The sequence below is a fragment of the Strongylocentrotus purpuratus genome, unplaced genomic scaffold (assembly GCF_000002235.5).
Source record: "Strongylocentrotus purpuratus isolate Spur 01 unplaced genomic scaffold, Spur_5.0 spur5_scaffold_10, whole genome shotgun sequence".
Classification (NCBI taxonomy): Eukaryota; Metazoa; Echinodermata; class Echinoidea; order Camarodonta; family Strongylocentrotidae; genus Strongylocentrotus; species Strongylocentrotus purpuratus.
Window position 1 is genome coordinate 498,821 of NW_022145595.1, and position 18,542 is coordinate 517,362.

General features: G+C 37.6%; 2 protein-coding genes across 3 annotated transcripts in view; one reads left to right on the forward strand and one right to left on the reverse strand.

Moving 5' to 3' along the window:
• Window positions 1-18,542, forward strand: part of LOC753735 (BMP-2-inducible protein kinase) — a 67,261-nt gene that overhangs the window by 24,245 nt on the left and 24,474 nt on the right. The gene's annotated exons all lie outside the window — the stretch shown is intronic.
• On the reverse strand, window positions 5,176-10,744 carry LOC115921543. The gene is made up of 5 exons (XM_030979036.1): window positions 10,354-10,744; window positions 9,127-9,269; window positions 8,796-8,864; window positions 8,079-8,174; window positions 5,176-7,278 (listed from the first exon to the last, which is right to left on the reverse strand). Exons 3-5 carry the CDS (start codon window positions 8,852-8,854, stop codon window positions 7,056-7,058), a joined length of 378 nt encoding a protein of 125 aa, XP_030834896.1. The 5' UTR covers window positions 8,855-8,864; window positions 9,127-9,269; window positions 10,354-10,744; the 3' UTR covers window positions 5,176-7,055.

Sequence of the window (18,542 nt, forward strand, 5' to 3'; positions counted from 1 at the left end):
AGCTGTTGAAGACGCAATTTGTAACTTCTGGCTTATTTCCTGAAACAGAAATAGAGTGGTGAAGTCTGACGTCATCAAAAATCTATTTTTGGAATTTCTCCATTTTTTCTTCATTTTCCGAAAGAGCATCAAAAATAATTTCTGAATGTCGTAAACCAATTGAATATGTTAAGTATTGGCTGAGATATGACTATCTGAATAAATAGATTTCCTATAGGAACTCAGTGTTCTATTGCTCTGGTTCATAACATTATGAGCCAGAGCAATATAACATTGAGTTCCTATTTGGCAATCTCGAGCTGATGAAGACATACCTTTAGAGGTCAACAACACCAAACAGGATACAACCTTACAATTTTGCAAGGGAATGTCTGTCATGCCTGTAAACTTCATATAAATATTGTTTGCCTTGTCAGCTCTTTCCTACTCATAGCTATGATTTTGTGGAATAACATACTGCCACAAGGTTTCAAATCCATGGCTCAAGTATGTACAGGTATACTGTACTGGCCAGATGGTCTTTGAAACCAACAACAAATCAATATCAGATTTCAGAGGGTCAAGAATTTTACTTAGTCCATTATAGCCATATTATTTGAAAGGTCACCTTCCGGCAAACATCAAATTACGTTGTTAGCTGTAAAGAGTGTCTACAGTTCATAATTATAGAGAGGCATCACTGACAGAGAGCGGAAAATCCAGTCAAATAACAACAACAAAATAATGACATTTGTGGCTATTTTAACTGTAAAATATACATGTAGTGTTAATCAAGATTACATCTGCAATATGAATCATTTGAATTGTGCTTTAAAGAATTAGCCTCTGTTATGAATTCAAAATTGATTTATTAAGTTTTTTTGTCAGTATTTCAAATTTCTTGACACTCAAGAGTACCGGTAAGGATGTAATTTCATCTCTCTCTATTTTTATGTTTGATACAAACTCTAACAGCATGATATCCGATATGTCAGTACATGACGTTTAGTGCTGTATTTTACACATATTTTGCCTTGTACATGTAGGCATGTGTCATCAACCAAAGTTGAACATTTGATATTGGAGTCTGTGGTATTTAAGCACTTGGATCAACATGAGATACTATGGGTGCGTTCAAGTGACACTTTTTCACCCTAGAAACATGTTTTTCAAAGACAATAGTTTAAAACACGGTTGTGTTCGAGCGATTTCAAGCGATTTTTTGTCGGTCATAAAAATAAACATGTTTAAAAACGCAAACATGAAACGCTGAAAAAGATGCGTTTGAATCGCTTGAACGAACAGAGTTTGGCGAAGTTGACCTATACTTCCTGGGTCAAACTGCGCAATGTGATGAGCAGTGGCTGGGCTTGAAATGAGCAAGAATCAGCATTGTTGAAAAATCGCTTGAACACTCTCCCGCAGTAACCATGTTTTTAATGGCGTTTTGATTTGTGATTCTAGTTTTTAAATATTGTTTGAACGCACCCTACATGTCTGTGTCCTGAAATGACTAACGGGTAAAGAGCAATCTTGTAATGAACAACTTTCTCACGCAGCTCAGTGCTTCATGATAATGTGTAGCTCTTCATGTTTTGGATTATGACACAGACCTAGACTGCAGCAGGCACTTAAAGGAATAGTTGAGTGTTGGTCAATACTCACATTAGCGAACGAAACTATGATCTAAACATAAAAAAACATACAATAAATGTCTAAGAATGCATCATTGAAGATATAAATCCGAAATATTACATTAGAGTGAATTTATATGCAAAAAACCTGTTCGACTGCAAATGATTTTATTTATCAAAAATTTTACTTTCGAGGCGTGTTCAGTGTAATTGTATAGCGCCACCTCTCGGTCAAGCGGCAGCACACCGTGAATTTTCGCCAAGACGACGATCGGATATGGGCGTGCAAGTAATATCCGAACCATGTCTATAGCGCGCTGACTGATTTATATTGTACACATTATGGTATGCGAGGCCTGCACATAATTGCATGGTCTGTGGTACTGGTAGCGCTATTGTTTTTGAGCGCGATATGCGAATACTGTATGTGTATGTAGTGCGAGTACGCTCGACCTAGTAGTAGTGTATGTGTATGTATTGTACGTCGTATGACCCAGTTGATTACTTCTACAGTGTAAAGAAAGTGGCTTACTCTATCTATCAACCAATATGTGAGACAACGCAAGGGCAATTTTGTATTTCGTTTGTAGGAACAAAGCTGTGGAATGATCTCCCAGATGAAATTAGATTAAAAACATTGAGGTTATCTGTCCACCTACCTTCTATGTAAATGACGTGGGCCTTCGTTTTTCCTTTTATATTACTTGTCTTCCTTTTATAATATGTGAAGAGTTTCATTCCAAAAGGAGCCAAATCCACTTTGGGTACTTCTGAGTAAATTGCCTTTTTTATTTCTCCACTTTCCCTTTAGCCATGTATACCTTCATGTTGTTATATATGTTAAAGGTGTCACCCTGCATGGACCTGATTATCTGCCAATAATGATAAGAAAAAATCTTCCCTTCGGCTTTTCTGATGTTTACTAAATTTTTTGATTTTTTATTTTCGTGGATTTAGCTCCTTTTGGAATGAAACATGTTATTGTACCTAAAAAATAAAAAATAAATCATATTTTCTCAATAAAGTCACTGAAATTTTATTCAAATTTAGCAGCAAACCTTTCCTTTTAAATAATAATAGTGAAATCACACATAAATATAACCTTTCGAAAAGAAAGTAAACAACATTATTACAGTTTCATTCCAAAAGGAGCTAAATCCATTCAATTCCAAAAGAAGCTAAATCCATGTTTCATTCAAAAAGGAATTACTAAATCCACATTTTTTTTTGGCACATATCGCACGACAACCAAATGCCCTAAGATGTTGATACCCACTTTGATAGAAAAATAAGGTTTTACAAAATGGAAAAATACTAGAAGAGAAAAGGTAAGAAAGAGTAAAGACGGATTGAGGACGGTAAACCCCAAACAAGAGACTCAAAAGATCTACCCCAGAATCCTCTCACCGGCACCAGAGTTGCCTAGGCCAATGATGGCCGAGAAGATTGCGCAATGTACCGCGCCGGTCTGGCAGGAAGGTGCCAATTGCGGTGAGGGGTTTTCATGGGCCAGTAGATCTGAGATTATATTATCCAAAAAAAAGAGATGAATATGAATTGACAAATAGTACCAAAAATAGAAGAAAAAAAAGAAATAAAGTGAAAGGCGTAAATATTCTAAAAAAGAATGAAACGCCGATAATACCAAACAACAACAACAACACAAAATCTAAAAATTTGATAGAAATCAGAAATAACTGGTGGATTTTTTGTCTTATCATATGTTATAGGTCCAGAGCGACACCTTTAACATATATAACAACATGAAGGTACATGGCTAAAGGGAAAGTGGAGAAATAAAAAGAAATAAATTTAAAAAAATATTAAAAATTGTTGTATCAGTATACTATAATGAATAACAGTAGTGAATTAATTTAACATCTTACTTGATTCATACTTGTCCATAATGCAGTGTTTTTCAGTATTCTTATTTTGGTACTGCATGCAATTGTAAAGTTTAAAAAAAAAAGTGATTGTAACTTCTTGTAAATAAGTTGTGTTCTACAGTGCCTGTGTATTGCATGACCTACGTCAGTACGTGATAACTTGTAAATGTGTAAAGACATAAGATTTTAATATAATTATAGTAATGCTAAAATGAAGATACATAACATATTTTTATGGTGTACATTGAAAGCTTTATTCGGCCATAACTAACAGTTAAATTTACACAACATTATTGAGATGAATACAAATTATAATTGCTGTACTGAAGGCAATATTTAAACGTGATGTTGATTTCAACCATTGCATACAAACAGATCATGTGTATTAAAAAAGGCACATTTTTATTTAGCATCTATCGCTATGACAACTTTAACCGTCGTCATTAAGAAGGAGCAATATACTTTATTTGTATACCACCATGTCTTGTTACTTATTAGTTACTGCTTATTTATATACATCTTATCTTGTGTCTTTCATAAAAACTTGACATACTCTATAGCCAATGTGTAGATAAGTTTACCAAAGAAAAGTATCTATAACAGTAATGTTTCTACGCGCTTGACAAATATACTATTACCCCGGTCATTTGATTCAGTGCTTGCCCGCACACAATGTTTTGACTAGTACGTGATCATACAAATTTTGCCGAGAAACTGCCTACTAATTGATATATTTGGTAAATTATTATATCTATTTGGACTTGATAGATATAACGCATGTTTGAAGGTTTGCATGGTGGTATGAATAATCACGGTAGAGGTTTACGGTACACCATGTGTAAAGTCCTAGAAGGACTAAGGAAAGTGGATAGAAAATGGAAGTGAAAATAGAAAGGCGAGAAAGTGGAGATTGGAAGGAAGAGTATCTTTCAGAAGTGAGTATAGTCCTGAAAAGGACTGTAAACCAGAAAGTTGTAGATAGGATGAGAGGTTTGAGTAGAAGACTGGATTGAGTTGAAGAGTTGAGTAGAGTTGCAGAGCAGGAGCAGGAGAGTAGACTCGACGTTTCGGACAGGTTGACTGTCCGTCTTCACTCCTGAAGACGGACAGTCAACCTGTCCGAAACGTCGAGTCTACTCTCCTGCTCCTGCTCTGCAACTCTACTCAACTCTTCAACTCAATCCAGTCTTCTACTCAAACCTCTCATCCTATCTACAACTTTCTGGTTTACAGTCCTTTTCAGGACTATACTCACTTCTGAAAGATACTCTTCCTTCCAATCTCCACTTTCTCGCCTTTCTATTTTTCACTTCCATTTTCTATCCACTTTCCTTAGTCCTTCTAGGACTTTACACATGGTGTACCGTAAACCTCTACCGTGATAACGCATGTGTCGCGCACTTGTGCGTAGTCCCATATACATCTTTCTGTGTACAGTGCTTGTAACTTTACCAAGACTGGGCCAATTTTTTTATCATTTCGAATTTTCGATGATTCTAGAACCTTGCAGTACACACCAAGACTTATATGCTAGATGATCAACCTTTTCTGATCGATTCCACAACAATCCTTTCACAATGCAGTCGCATGACCATAACTGGTTTTATCTTTTAAGTTTCACATCTTACTTTATATATAAATGCTTTAAAAATTGTCTGAGTGATTCTTTTCCTTAATGTGTACGAGTATACATGTATACATACTCCATATCGATCTCAAATCCTGAATCATATCAGTTTCAGCACAAAATTAAGTATAGTTAGGTACATATATGTCTTTCATCTTCCCTAATGCTCGACTATGAATATCACCTCAAGTGATTAACATCCAACATAAGGTTTTTCAAAAAAATAGCACAGACATTTCAAAACTGGTCATGTCCTATACGCACACAAAAGACAATTCTGCGTTGTGTGTACTGAGTTTCATATGAATCGATCAAACTACTTCCAATAGTTTGCTCACATACTTATTTTACACACTGCACATGCATTGAGTTTTATACTGTTATTATAATGCCTCATCAAAGATACCAAAACTATAAAATTGCTAAAACTTGGAAAGAATATGCTCCACAAGATTATTAAAACAAAATTGTATTCTTTGTGCAAAGCTTGGTTACCATGGAGGTACCTTAACAGACAGACACAACAAATGTGTCTTGCACACCCTCGGGTCAATCGGTATACCAAGTTTTATTACAATTTGCAAAAAAATTGGAAAAAATTTGACCCAGTTTTTTACAATAGACCAACAGAAAGACTCGCCTGCCCAACTGTATCCTTATTCCTTTATACACCCTTTCAAACTACAAAGTAGTTACAGGCAGCATATCTCTTGATGGTATAACCTTGAACCGCAATACTTTGGCGTTGAGCTGATTCACGTTCATTGATTCAAATGATGCATGAAACCAACTGTTTTGCTGTCTTGTGATCATTTCTCTTTTTCGCTTGCATTATTTTAGTCACATTGATTGCATTAAACAAAAAATGAAGACTATTTACAATAAGATATTCTACAAATCTTTCTTCTGTCCATGTTGATTTTCAACAGGTTCCGAAGTATAGTCTTTTTCATGATCGACTGTCACCTCAGTTACATGCACAGTCACTAAAACCAAACACATTGTTGACTCATGGTTTGACCTCTTGGCTGTAAATTTTATAATTACTACCGTAACTTCTTCAAGGAATATAGGTTGCCAAATAGATACAAATTGAAATATCCACCATTTCCACATGAGCAAGCACTGATTTTATCACAAATTATGAATTGTATAAATCACATAGAGCTTTTATACACTGATGTCACAATTTGTCTTTTATATTCCTACATTTCTTCCATTTGTAAACTTGCCAACCTCTTATTGTAATACAATATACAAGTGCCAAGCATGGTGGCTAATCTAGCAACAATAACAATTTATTTCTGGTACATGTATATCATGTGTTATGTGATTTTTTTTCTCCAGATAACCACATCCCCATGATCCCCAGGGACACTCTAGTATCAAGTTTGGTGGTATTTTGTCAAGGGTCTCTGACATATCAAGAATACATGCTCGTAATGCTAAGCCATGCAATCTTTCACCTCCGGACCACAAAATCATTAGCAACCAAATGAGTCCAAAATGTTAAGTTCCAACCAATCCTCAAGATAGCCTAAAAACATGCCACATGGACAAATTAAATCGAGGCGATTAAGAGTCTTGCATGCAATCATGCAACAATGAACCTCATTTGACCTTTGACCTACTTATGTGACCTTCAACTCCAGAATATCATGGAGGCCAATAAAGGGCATCTACCAATCAAGTATGGTTACAAACAGATGCAGGGTTGGAAAGTTAGCAACCCTAATTGATTTTTGCAGGTAAGATTTCAAATTAGACTTCATTCAAATTTGTGTACAGTCACGGAGGATGGACGGAAGGACGCCATTTGGATCCCTTAGTCTCTGCTCGAAAAAAAGCAGTTCTCAAGTCAGACAATCCCAATGTTCACTACAGAGGATTACATGGATTTCTCTAATCGGCCTAGGCTCCTGGCTAGGATCACATCAACTTGTGGTGGAGGAAATGGTGCAAGCCGGGGCCTTGTGTGTCTAGGGTCATCAGGGAGCAGAACAGCCTTCGAGAACAGTGGTCCTTGGTCCTGTTCTCTGCGTTCCAGTATCCAACGATGAGTCCTTGTACATACATGTAGGGGTAGGTCTTGGGGACCTTCTCCTTCCGGGCCACGTAGTTGTTGGCACGCTTTGACCATACTGCAACATATCTGTATCATAAAATAAAAGAACATGCAAAATGTAACAAGTTGCATTATATGCACACTCATTCTTGTTAATTGGAAATGATTCACATCTCTTAAAGATAAACTTGAGTTCTGGTAAAAAAAGAAAATGAATTCTCACAGAATCTAACGAAACTTACACTGAATGTTCAAGATTACAAATAAATGTCATGTGCCAAACAATTTTGGAAGAAAATGTATACTGGCTGAGTAATGAGCATAGAAAGATAAGGAAATCAGGGTAGTACTAGCCCCGACAGGCCGACACCATGTGTGTTGTCCCATATACATCTTTCTGTGTAAGTGATTGTTACTTTACCAAAACTCTGCCAAATTTATGATGATTTTGATGACTCCAGAACCTTGCATTACACACCAAGTATATTATTACACTGAATCCAAGTCCACATTTAGGGTCCAAAATCAGCAGCATGATTGACAAACCATCAGCTTACAGTCCGTCATCTACATAATTTAGATGTGCGTCGTGTACAGGGACAACTTCTTTAGATGACGTCATATTTTGGCGATTTAAAAGGGGCGTTCCCAGGAAGGACAATTAGATATTTAATAATTTCCCCAAAATTGATAAATTTCATGGGAAAGAACTGCCAATTCGGATTGCCCTGTCCAACTACACAGGGAAAACAAAAAATCATGTTTTTTTTTTTTACTCCACCCACTTTGGATTGCCTTGTCCATCTAAAAAAAAATGTACAAATAAAAATAGGAAAAACAAGAAAGAAAAGAAAACCTTTTTTTCTTTCTTTCTAATTTCCACTCACTTTGTATTGCCTTGTTCATCAATCTGGTCGGGCCTGTCCTTGTGTGCCATGTAGTCGATGACCGCAAGCAAATTCCTTGCCCGGTTTGCTGGGTAGCTGGATGGATAAGACAAACAATTGGTATTACCACTACCATGATGAATGAATAGTAAATGCTTTAGACAAATCTCAGACTCATTGGCCCGTAGTCACAAAGGAGGTTTGTAGGAGGTTTGTACAAACCATGGTTTGACGATGGTTTACATCTATGGAATGCTGCTCGCATACCGTAAATTGTAAATTAACATTGTTAACAAGTATGGAGTTTACATTCCTTCTCCATCAGTTTACAAATGGCATTCCATAGATGTAAACCTTGGCCAAACCATGGTTTGTACAAACCTCCTTTGTGAATACGAGCCATTCACTTCAGTTCTGGATTTGTGTTGTAAATTATTGACTCTTAATTAAAGGTAGTTACATTTCCCTGCTACAACCACTCCAACTTGACTTAACATCAGGTACCGACACAAGTACGATACAAAGTCTGCTGTTTCAAGACTCTGCATGCATCCAAAAGTGATTTCAGTATTTATATAGATGTCATTCATAATTTCTCATTAACTTTGCTATTTGCTTCAAAATATGATATTGTAACTGTAACCGTACTGTAATGATACGTTTCAACTTTTCCACAATCTTACTTCAAACATACAAAATGATACTAAAAATACTTACTCAAAGGAATACCGCTTGGAAGCATACATCAGTATATGGTTGTGGAAACACTCGAGCATGCTGGTGTGCCTAAGGAATTATGAAAACAAAATAAAAACTGATATAAATGATAGGGCATTTCATTATTTTCATACCACAAAATCAATATTGAAAATCCCATGTCATACACATGAGCAAATAAGATGCATTATCTTGACCTGCTGATATGTCCCAATTTTATAGGTCATAACCGAAAAAGAGCTCAATCTTGCAAACATGTACGTAATGAACGCATTCTCATTAAATTCCTCTCAATTTACAGAGCCTTTCGTACATGTATACAGAATCCTACCTGAAGCGAGCAAATCAGCAGAGTAGGCCAAGTTCTCCATGAATTTGCGGTCAAAGGTGACTTGTACTATTCACCTGCTAATTCCCCTACTGCTGCTTGGAATTTCTTCGCTGGGGATGGATTGTGTTGTCTGTTCTTCATATCTGTAAAAAGTGAAGAAACGAAAGTCATTCACAAAGTAAAAAACATTCAGATTTTAAATCACCAAAAGAAATTATTTTGAAGATGGCATTCTCTAATAATTATCACAGCTAGCCAGATTTGGAATTTGCATGACTAATAACTGATGCATTGGTTCTCTGTCATGTATGTGAAGTTGAGACACTCTTTGGTAGAGATAAATATAGATGAGACAGTCACATCTCAAGCAAGCTATAGTATAACCTTGTCGACTTTTAAAAAGAGCAGGATGTTTACCCGGTTGACTAGCCCTGCACGTCATCATTACAAAGAAAACTGCAGTTGTAACGAGGGACATTAAAGGTAGGGTCTATTACAAAGTTTTGGGAAATTTTGAAAATTGGGTGGATAGTGATTCTTTACAATTTTGATATATTTGGATGCCCCTGTGGAAGTATTATAAGCACTAGAAAATTTAGCTCCTAAAACACTTCTGCTTTCGAAAAAAATTGAATATAAAAATTTACGGTGCTCCCGGTAAATTTTGATAAATTTAAAATAGCGCCTACAGTCGTACAACGGTAGCTGCTACCATAAAAATCCCGGAATATGTAGTTGTGATATATAATTTCAAAAAGGTAATAGCCAATCGGTCAATTGTAGCTTGTTGTATAGCTGAATTAATATATTGACCTTGAGAGAGAGTTATAGTATACCCCATAAAGAGATTATTATTTACAATTTCATCACTTTAGACTCGATTTCAACGCGACAACGTTCACTGAATATTGTAGGATCGCATATGCTTCCAATATTTTCATTTGAACCAAATTCATCCGGAGGTCTAGTGGAGCCAGACGTAGTCTCAGTCAGTCAGTGGAACAACCGACGATATAGAGACTGAAGCTTTCGGTCTACTGTAGACCTAGGCTAGACTATCAATATCATATGATTCATGAAATCTGAATTAAAAATCCAAGGCAAGAGATAACAAAACGTAATTTCTTAAATTTGCCGATTCCATGCATCTAGTCTCTAGACTAGTCTAGATCAAATTAAAACGGTAGGCCTACCCAATGCAGTGGGGCGTATATCATTTCAACTTACCTCTCAGTGAGCTGGCATGTCTATTGCATCCTCTAGACTCGGCAACGAGAAGGCCGCCTGCAGCTCGCGAAGTTTCTCCGCCGTACCCTGGCCTTGTTCACAGCCACTCCCGCGCCTCCTCTGGGCCGGATGGTCGAGCTGCCATTGCTTGTTTCTCTCCTTCCTCTTACCGTCTTACTTAGTCTTATTCCGATTTAGCGTAGCCTTAGCCTTGTCCTTAGGCTTAGCACTAGCTGAGTCCGAGTCGGCCATCGTCCGTGACCTCGAGCTCCTTTTCCAATCTCGATCTCGTTATCGTATTTCAATCAAAGCTTGTCTGTAGCTGTCTAGCGTTCGATCGGCGCCGGTGATAATCTGATATGAGCTGTGTGTGTTATACTTTACGTGAAAGCAGCGCCCCTATACAAATTTAAGTTCGTCGCGAACTCGTATTATGCTCGTGGTAAGCTTAATAAGATCGTTTTTTAGGCTTTAAGCTCGTAACACGCTCCCAGGACGCTTGTAACGATCTTACAAAATCTTGGCGAGCTCGTGCACGAGTTCGCCACGAGCTCATGGCGAACTCGCGGGTAAACTGGGGAGCTCGTGGCGAGCTCGTGGATAAAAGAGGGAGCTCGTGGCGAGCTTGTTGGTAAAAGGGGGAGCTCGTGGCGAGCTCGTGGGTAAAAGGGTGAGCTCGTGGCGAGCTCGGGCGTAAACTGGGGAGCTCGTGGGCGAGCTCGGGGTAAACTGGGGAGCTCGTGGCGAGCTCGTGGGTAAAAGGGGGAGTTCGTGGCGAGCTCGGGCGTAAACTGGGGAGCTCGTGGCGAGCTCGGGGGTAAACTCGGGAGCTCGTGGGGAGCTCGTGGGTAAAAGGGGGAGCTCGTGGCGAGCTCGTGGGTAAAAGGGGGAGTTCGTGGCGAGCTCGGGGTTAAACTGGGGAGCTCGTGGCGAGCTCGGGGGTAAACTCGGGAGCTCGTGGGGAGCTCGTGGGTAAAAGGGGGAGTTCGTGGCGAGCTCGGGGTTGCACTGAGGAGCTCGTGGCGAGCTCCCCAGAGCTCCCCAGAGCTCGCCACGATCTCGCTGGTAAACAGGTGATCCAGCTCCCAGGAAAACAGTTAGGTATACAGTGTGAGTCCCAAAAAAATTTACACCTAGAAAATTGCTAATTATTTTAAAAATTATCTGTGAACAGTAAATTATTATACATTCTATGAAAGAGTGTTTTATCTTGAATCATTTAGTATCATTTTTGTGTGGTATGTTTGGATGAACAGGAGGCATTGTATGCGAGAGTGCAAAAATCGACTTGCGCCAAAGTTGCTAATGTGATGTTTGAATAAAACAATTGCGATATGGGTATTATTTCAGTCATTACAGATCAACATAACATCCCAAACAAAATTAATCATGCCACACATATCAAAAATTGAATATAAAATATCAACGAACATTGTTAGTGTGTTTGCTTGTGACTTTGCTTCTGCAAAAAACATATGCAATGCATTTCATTTGATACATTCAATTCATTCTCTCACTCCGCTGATCCCAACATAATACATACTGTAGGCATCACTTTGGCGCAAGTCAATTTTTGCACTTTCACAAACAATGCCTCCTGTTCATCCAAGCGTGAACACATACCACACAAAAGTGATACCAAACGATTTGGAATAAAACACTCTTTCATAAGATGTATAATAATTTACTGTTCATAGATGATTTTTAGAATAATTAGCATTTTTCTAGTTGTAAACTTTTTTTTGACTCACACGGTATACATGTATATGTATTTTAAAGTTCCCTTCAGGATGCCAATTTCTTTTATTTATTCTATTAATATATGTACATGTATTTTTAAAATGTCTTGGGCCAAGGAAAATGAGTTCCTACTTCCTAGTTTCTTGTCTCCACCAGCATCCTTTTTATGTAATTTTTTTTTAAATAAAAAATATTGATCTGAAGATATCTCTCACCTGAAATAATTAAGGTAAACAAATGCATACTTTATTATTTTGATACATTTTTGAGCCTCTTTGTCAGAACATAAATTGTATATGCAATTACATTGAAAGTTCAGAAAATTTGTGTTGAAATTGAAACAATAGCTTTTTCATGCTGAAGTAACCTGTCAAATTACTTGTAAATTTAATTAAATTCTTTTGAAACTTTGAAACATTTATTTGCAGCATACTAGATTGGGAAGGGGGGGGGGTTGCCATTTATTCTGACTGTATCATATATTTAACACCTTGAAATGTCACTATCAGGTATTACATAAGAGCACACACCCAGACCTTGATTCGAGGTCAACTCCCTGTTTCTAACTTGCTCTCTCCTTATGTACATAGGATTCCCCAGTGCTAAGACACAAATCTCTAATCCTCTCTTCTCCCCACTCTCACTTTCTTGTTTACTCTCTCTTGTGGAATTACCACTGGCAGCATTCCTGATAAGAATGAATTGATGTGTTAGTTATAGGCCACTTTGGGCAAGTCTTTCTCCATCTTGCTTTTGTAGAGAGCAGACATGGGTTTTGAATGGTATTGCAGCTCCTTTGTTTTAGGTAAGAGAAAAACTAATTCCTCACACCTTATAACTAAATGTTCTACTTGTGTATTTATAGGCCAACAGTTAGGCCTACCTCTCTTATACATTTATGAAAGAGAAGTGTAGAGTAATAATTAATGAGATAAAGTATTTATTCTCTTTCTAGTGAGATATCTTTTCATATATTGGGAAGTTTGTTTCTCTATCTATATAGCACATAGTATATTCACTTCATTAAAGTAACATTAGATATAATCTATGTGATAAGGTTATATTCATGTAAATATTCCTGTATCTTGACTGACAAACCCTATCATTTAGGCAACATGAGAGCACATTAATGCATTTTGTCTGAATACTGAAAACTAGTTTGCTAGCGGATATAAAGAAGGGATTGTTCTAGAGATCCTATAGTATATGTACATGTATCATTACTTGGTACCCTGGGTTGGTGAATACACTGACAAGAAGGGGGATGCTATATAGTTATTGTATGAATACCGCTTTATTAGTTTGGATCTTTGTAATATTATGAGTGATTAGAATGATGGAATAATTACCAAAATGGATAATAATATTTCTTCAAAGGCAGAGTATTATACAGTGTAATTACTCACATATTTAATTTCATTATACAGTGTAATTATATAATTTGGAAATCATTTATTCATTTATATCGTTGTGTGAAGTTGTGAACCCTGCATACAGGTAACATGTATTTTACAGGGTTTGTATTGACTCTAATAAAAAGATACTTGTTTTAAGTTATATTTTATGTTATATCTTTTCTTTCTGTACTTTGATATATTAGTGTTTTCATTGATTGATATCCCAGAAGTAATGAGCTTTTAACTTTCCCTTATTCTAAAGAGGATCACTGTATTCTTCACCAGCTTGCCAACTGAATTGTCCCTGCACAGCCAGCCTGCAGATGTTAACAGGATATTGGAAGGTTGATAAGTTAGATAAATATATATGCATGCCAATAGCTCAACAGGATCATCAAGTTCACCTCTATATGTAGACACAAATTAGTTCTCAATAGGGACTTTTAGATTTGCACGAAGACAATGTGGATTGCTACGGTCGACGTCCTTTTTATGCACTGCCTTCAATGGACGTCACAGGTTTCAGTCCACGCAAATCTAAAAGTCCTTAATGCCAACATGCTGTTGAGCACGCCATTAAGCTCGCAGCCATTTTTTTTCCACAAGATTGTCGACGAACTCGTTGACGAGCTTGTCGACGAACTCGTACGAACTCGTTGACGAACTCGTTGACGAACTCGTACGAACTCGTTGACGAGCTTGTCGACGAACTCGTACGAACTCGTACGAACTCGCCAACGAGCACGCCAACGAGCTCGCCAACGAGCTTATCGGCCAGTGACGAGCTGCATATTTGGAGCACGCCAACGAGCTCGCCAACGAGCTCGTCAACGAGCTCGCGTGCATGCTCGTAGCTAATTTGCATATTTGGAACGAAACGAGTTCGTCTGCGAGTTCGTCCGCGAGTTCGTCGACGAACTCGTGGGCGAGCACGCTGACGAGCTCGCGTGTTAGCGTACTGAAATTTGTATAGGGGCGTATTGGAATTGATCAGCTGTACTGTATTACTAGCGCGCGCTCGGATACCCGCCTGCTAGCTACCTGTAGTACTGTACGTACCAACGAACTCAAACACTCGTTGTAAATACGCTGGTTGTTAAATGACATAGAGGGAGCTAAACACGTAAATTCAAAAAATAAACCGTCGAAAGTCAAAAGTGATGTCCGGACGTCAAACACTTTTATATAATGTTTTGAAAGCAAATTGCACAACAATTAGAGCATTTGATTTGGAATTATTATCATCTCCCATGTTTTTTTCGATGATCTTTCATATGGTACTGAAATAAACCAAATTTGTTTTGGAGGGGCACTTTGGAAATTACCAATACTCAACTATACCTTTAACCAAAGGCTCCACATTAACTTTGGGGGAAGTGGGCCGGAATAAAATTTTTAGACTGTATGCATGAGCCCTACATGTATGTTAACATTTGAGATTTTGGGAGCCCATGTATGTATCACAGTGCCTTCTAGTGTCAAGCACTTATTAAAGATAAAGTTGAGTTCTGGTCATTTGATTGCATTGTGAAAAAAACGGTGTGGAATCTATCAGAAAAGGTTGATCATCTAGTATAGTATTTGTGTGTATTGCAAGGTTCTGGAATCATCAAAATGATAAGAAATTTGGTCAAATCTTGGCAAAGTTAAAAGCACTGTATACAGAATGATGTATATGGGACTACACGAGCACATGGCGAAAAAAACCTACCCCCCGATTTTTACGATGTTTCATGTCATATTTAGAATATAAAGGCATTTGAAGAGCCATGCTTTTCAGGGAACATGTTTAATCTGATGTTCTTCCACCCTTGCATATAATAACAATGATAACGCTCACAAATTATTTTTTACCTCTTCCCAGAACTCAACCTTCTCTTTGACCTGTTCACAACTGAATTATCTTATAACACATCTAGGCATAGAGGTATTCAACTGGACCATAGGCCTACATGTACATTGTACATGTAGCTTGTAGGCCTAAGTAGCATGCAATGTACTGTAGTCATGACTTTTCATGAAGTGCCTCATGATTTTGCTAGTACACATTATCTTTCAGAAATATTTGGAAGGAGATAATAGATATCATAATTCATACATACAGTACATGTAGTTTTAATTTTGTATCATTACCAACTGGAGATTATCTTAAGCAAATTAAGATGAACTTACATTGTAGTACTACCAATGGTGTTCTCATGCAGTTTTAATTTAATGCTATCAGTGTATACTCTGGAGTCTGAACTATGTGTTTGTATCTACAGTGTACAGATGTTACATGTAAATACATGTATGCATTCTAATCTACATGTATGTAAATGTGGGTAGCGGCATAGTTTACAGGCACAAACTATTCTTGGTCGTAGTATGTAAAAATATCAGAGCTTAGAGACTATGCCACTATGCCAAATGCATAGTCTACTGCACCACATACATGTAGGCTGTGTACTGTAGCTGTATGGTACTGTGTACTGTAGCTAGGCTCTGCTCAAGAGTTTACGAAATTGTCTCTAAGGGCGCGTTCATGCTTGATTTTGACGGCTAGAATCGGGCATCTGTTACGCGTTTAGTTTAAAACACGCTTGCGTTCATGCTCACTTTTGTAGAATCACCCGAAAAACGGCGATCACGATCGCCGATCGTAAACTCACAAAAAGATGCGTTTACAATTTGTAAACGCGTTTAAATGGGGTCAACGCACTGACCTCTAGTGGGTCTACGTAGCATGCGCACACAGGTTTGCGAATCCAGCTGAAGGCCACCCAAGGAGAATTGCCTGGAGAAGTGAGCATGAACAGTGCACCGTGGAACTGCGATTACGATGAGCGTTTACGATGAGCGTTACAAATCGCTCATTCTGCCTTCAAAATCAAGCATGAACGCGCCCTAAGTGTTAAATTAAAGACTGTCCCTGCAGAGTAGTGCTGGCTCATCTTGAGTGCCTCCAAACCACCTTGGCAAGTTCATCTACTCTGTGTACTTGAAAGATAAGCCACAGCCCACTGTAGGTACATGTATGTCTACATCAGCTCGTGATTGCGAAATATCTCGCTATTTGAACTATTCCTAATTGCAAATTATCCAGTTAATTTGCGTCTTCATCGGCCAGAGGTTGCAATAAGCGGGATATTTGGTCGAGATAATCATCCCAAGATATCTTGGGCCAGTTTGTAAAATATCCCATTATTTGTCAAAATATCCTGCTAGTTGTCCGGTGCATCTTAACCAGCCCGAAGACTCGCATTATGCGTGAACACTGAGCAAAATCTCTTGAGAAATTTAAATTCTTGAGCTCGAGTTTCGAGGTCAAGTCTCGAGCAGATGAAGACAAGATTTGTAACTTCTGGATTATTTCCCAAATCAGATTAAGCGGGTTATTTTGCAATCTCAGCTGATGAGGACAGGCCTAATGTGGAGGCAAATTATCTCTGCTGGCCTTCCCAGGGAAATGTTAATACATGCAAGAGGCTGGACTGTGCCACAGAGGTGTTTGGGAGGGGCTGGTTCTGTTTCAATCATCTAACAAATTGAACCATTAAATCAATAATCCTTCACTCAGTAGATCGCATTTTATAACGATGGAGAGATTAATGAAGATTGAGAGCAATGAAGCTGATTATAAGTTTGCAGCAAAATCATTCAAAGAATGCATATCTATTCCATTTCATTTCAAATTCACATCTTAAAAGTATCTACCGGTATTTGCTTGATCTTAAAGAAGAAAAATACAGATACACATTTGATAAGGAAGGACATTGAAGCAACATATCTAGGTATAGTCACGATCTCACGATATACATTACAATCTTCCTTCTAATCTAAGAAGTGAAAGTGTTTGCCATTTTTGTACTAAAAAACTGTAATTTGAGAGAAAAATCATGGAATTACACCATCCATTGTGAACAGAAGAAGGAGGTTATTTGTGAAATAGTATTGTATTCTAATTGATGTAAAGGTCATTGATAATTTGATAGGCTACACATGGATGCAATACTCCATTTGCATTATTTGACACCCTCCCCTTTGCGACTAGCAAAGCTGTGCAATGTTTTGTATGATAAAATGCCCAGCTATACACATTAATGAATCTCTTCCCAGAAATTTATGAAAGTATATAATGTTGTGTAATCTGAGATTCCGAGTAATCATCAAGGTCATTAGCACAAATGAACATTGTATCAAGACTGTAATTAAAGAGAAGGTTGAGTTCTGGGGAGAGGTGAAAAATGATTTGTGAGCGTTTTCATTGTTATTATGCAAAAGTGGAAGGACATCAGAGACAAAATGTTACCCGAAAAGCATGTCTCTTCAAAAGCCTTAATATTCTAAATATGACATGTAAATGTGGGCCTCTTTTTTATGCCTCGTTTTTATATCTACCGGTACACATCACTCCCAAGCTAGTTTCTTGGTACAGTGTTCCAAATGCAATATTCTTATCCTGTATGTTCATTGTGCTGCTGTGGCATTACGGTTGTCAGCTATTGACTACCGGTATTGTAATACAATTATTTGTAACAGGTGAATGAAATCATTTGTATAAAACATGGCACTTATTAAAGATTCATGACCTCATACGAAAATGGCCTATCAGAGTGATTCTTTGTACAGTATACATGTACATATTCAAATACAGTATACATGTATGTTTCCTCTTGTTTGAAAGGGCTACATGTATAACTTCTGGGAATAGTCATGGCTAAATTGAGAAGTTTGATAATGGAATCAGCGATCACATTACAAACCACTCTAATTGTCTTTTCTTTTCCTTCCCAAGGGAGTACATGTAAGTTTCCTTGCAGCAATGAAATGTGATGCATTTTCATTCCTGTTTACGTTTGCAGTATATTTTAGAACATACATGTAGTTTTTAAGAAGATACAGGGAGACTAGAATAGATGCATAAATTGGAAGATGACTCTGTATTGCTTGCATGATATGAACATTCATTGAAATTTGAAGCATCTTCAGTCTTCAAAGTTCAGATTCTGTAACTTCTGGAACATATAGGTAGTTGTCGGGAAGATTCAGAAGTTAGGTAATTCTTGTACA

Excerpts from the sequence above, each read along its gene's own strand:
- LOC115921543 (XM_030979036.1), bottom strand. The coding sequence starts at position 8,854 with ATGCTCGAGTGTTTCCACAACCATATACTGATGTATGCTTCCAAGCGG. Across the intron at positions 8,175-8,795 it reads TCCAAGCGGTATTCCTTTGA|CTACCCAGCAAACCGGGCAA; the intron begins GTAAGTATTTTT and ends TTATCCATCCAG. Across the intron at positions 7,279-8,078 it reads GATGAACAAGGCAATACAAA|ATATGTTGCAGTATGGTCAA; the intron begins GTGAGTGGAAAT and ends TTTATGATACAG.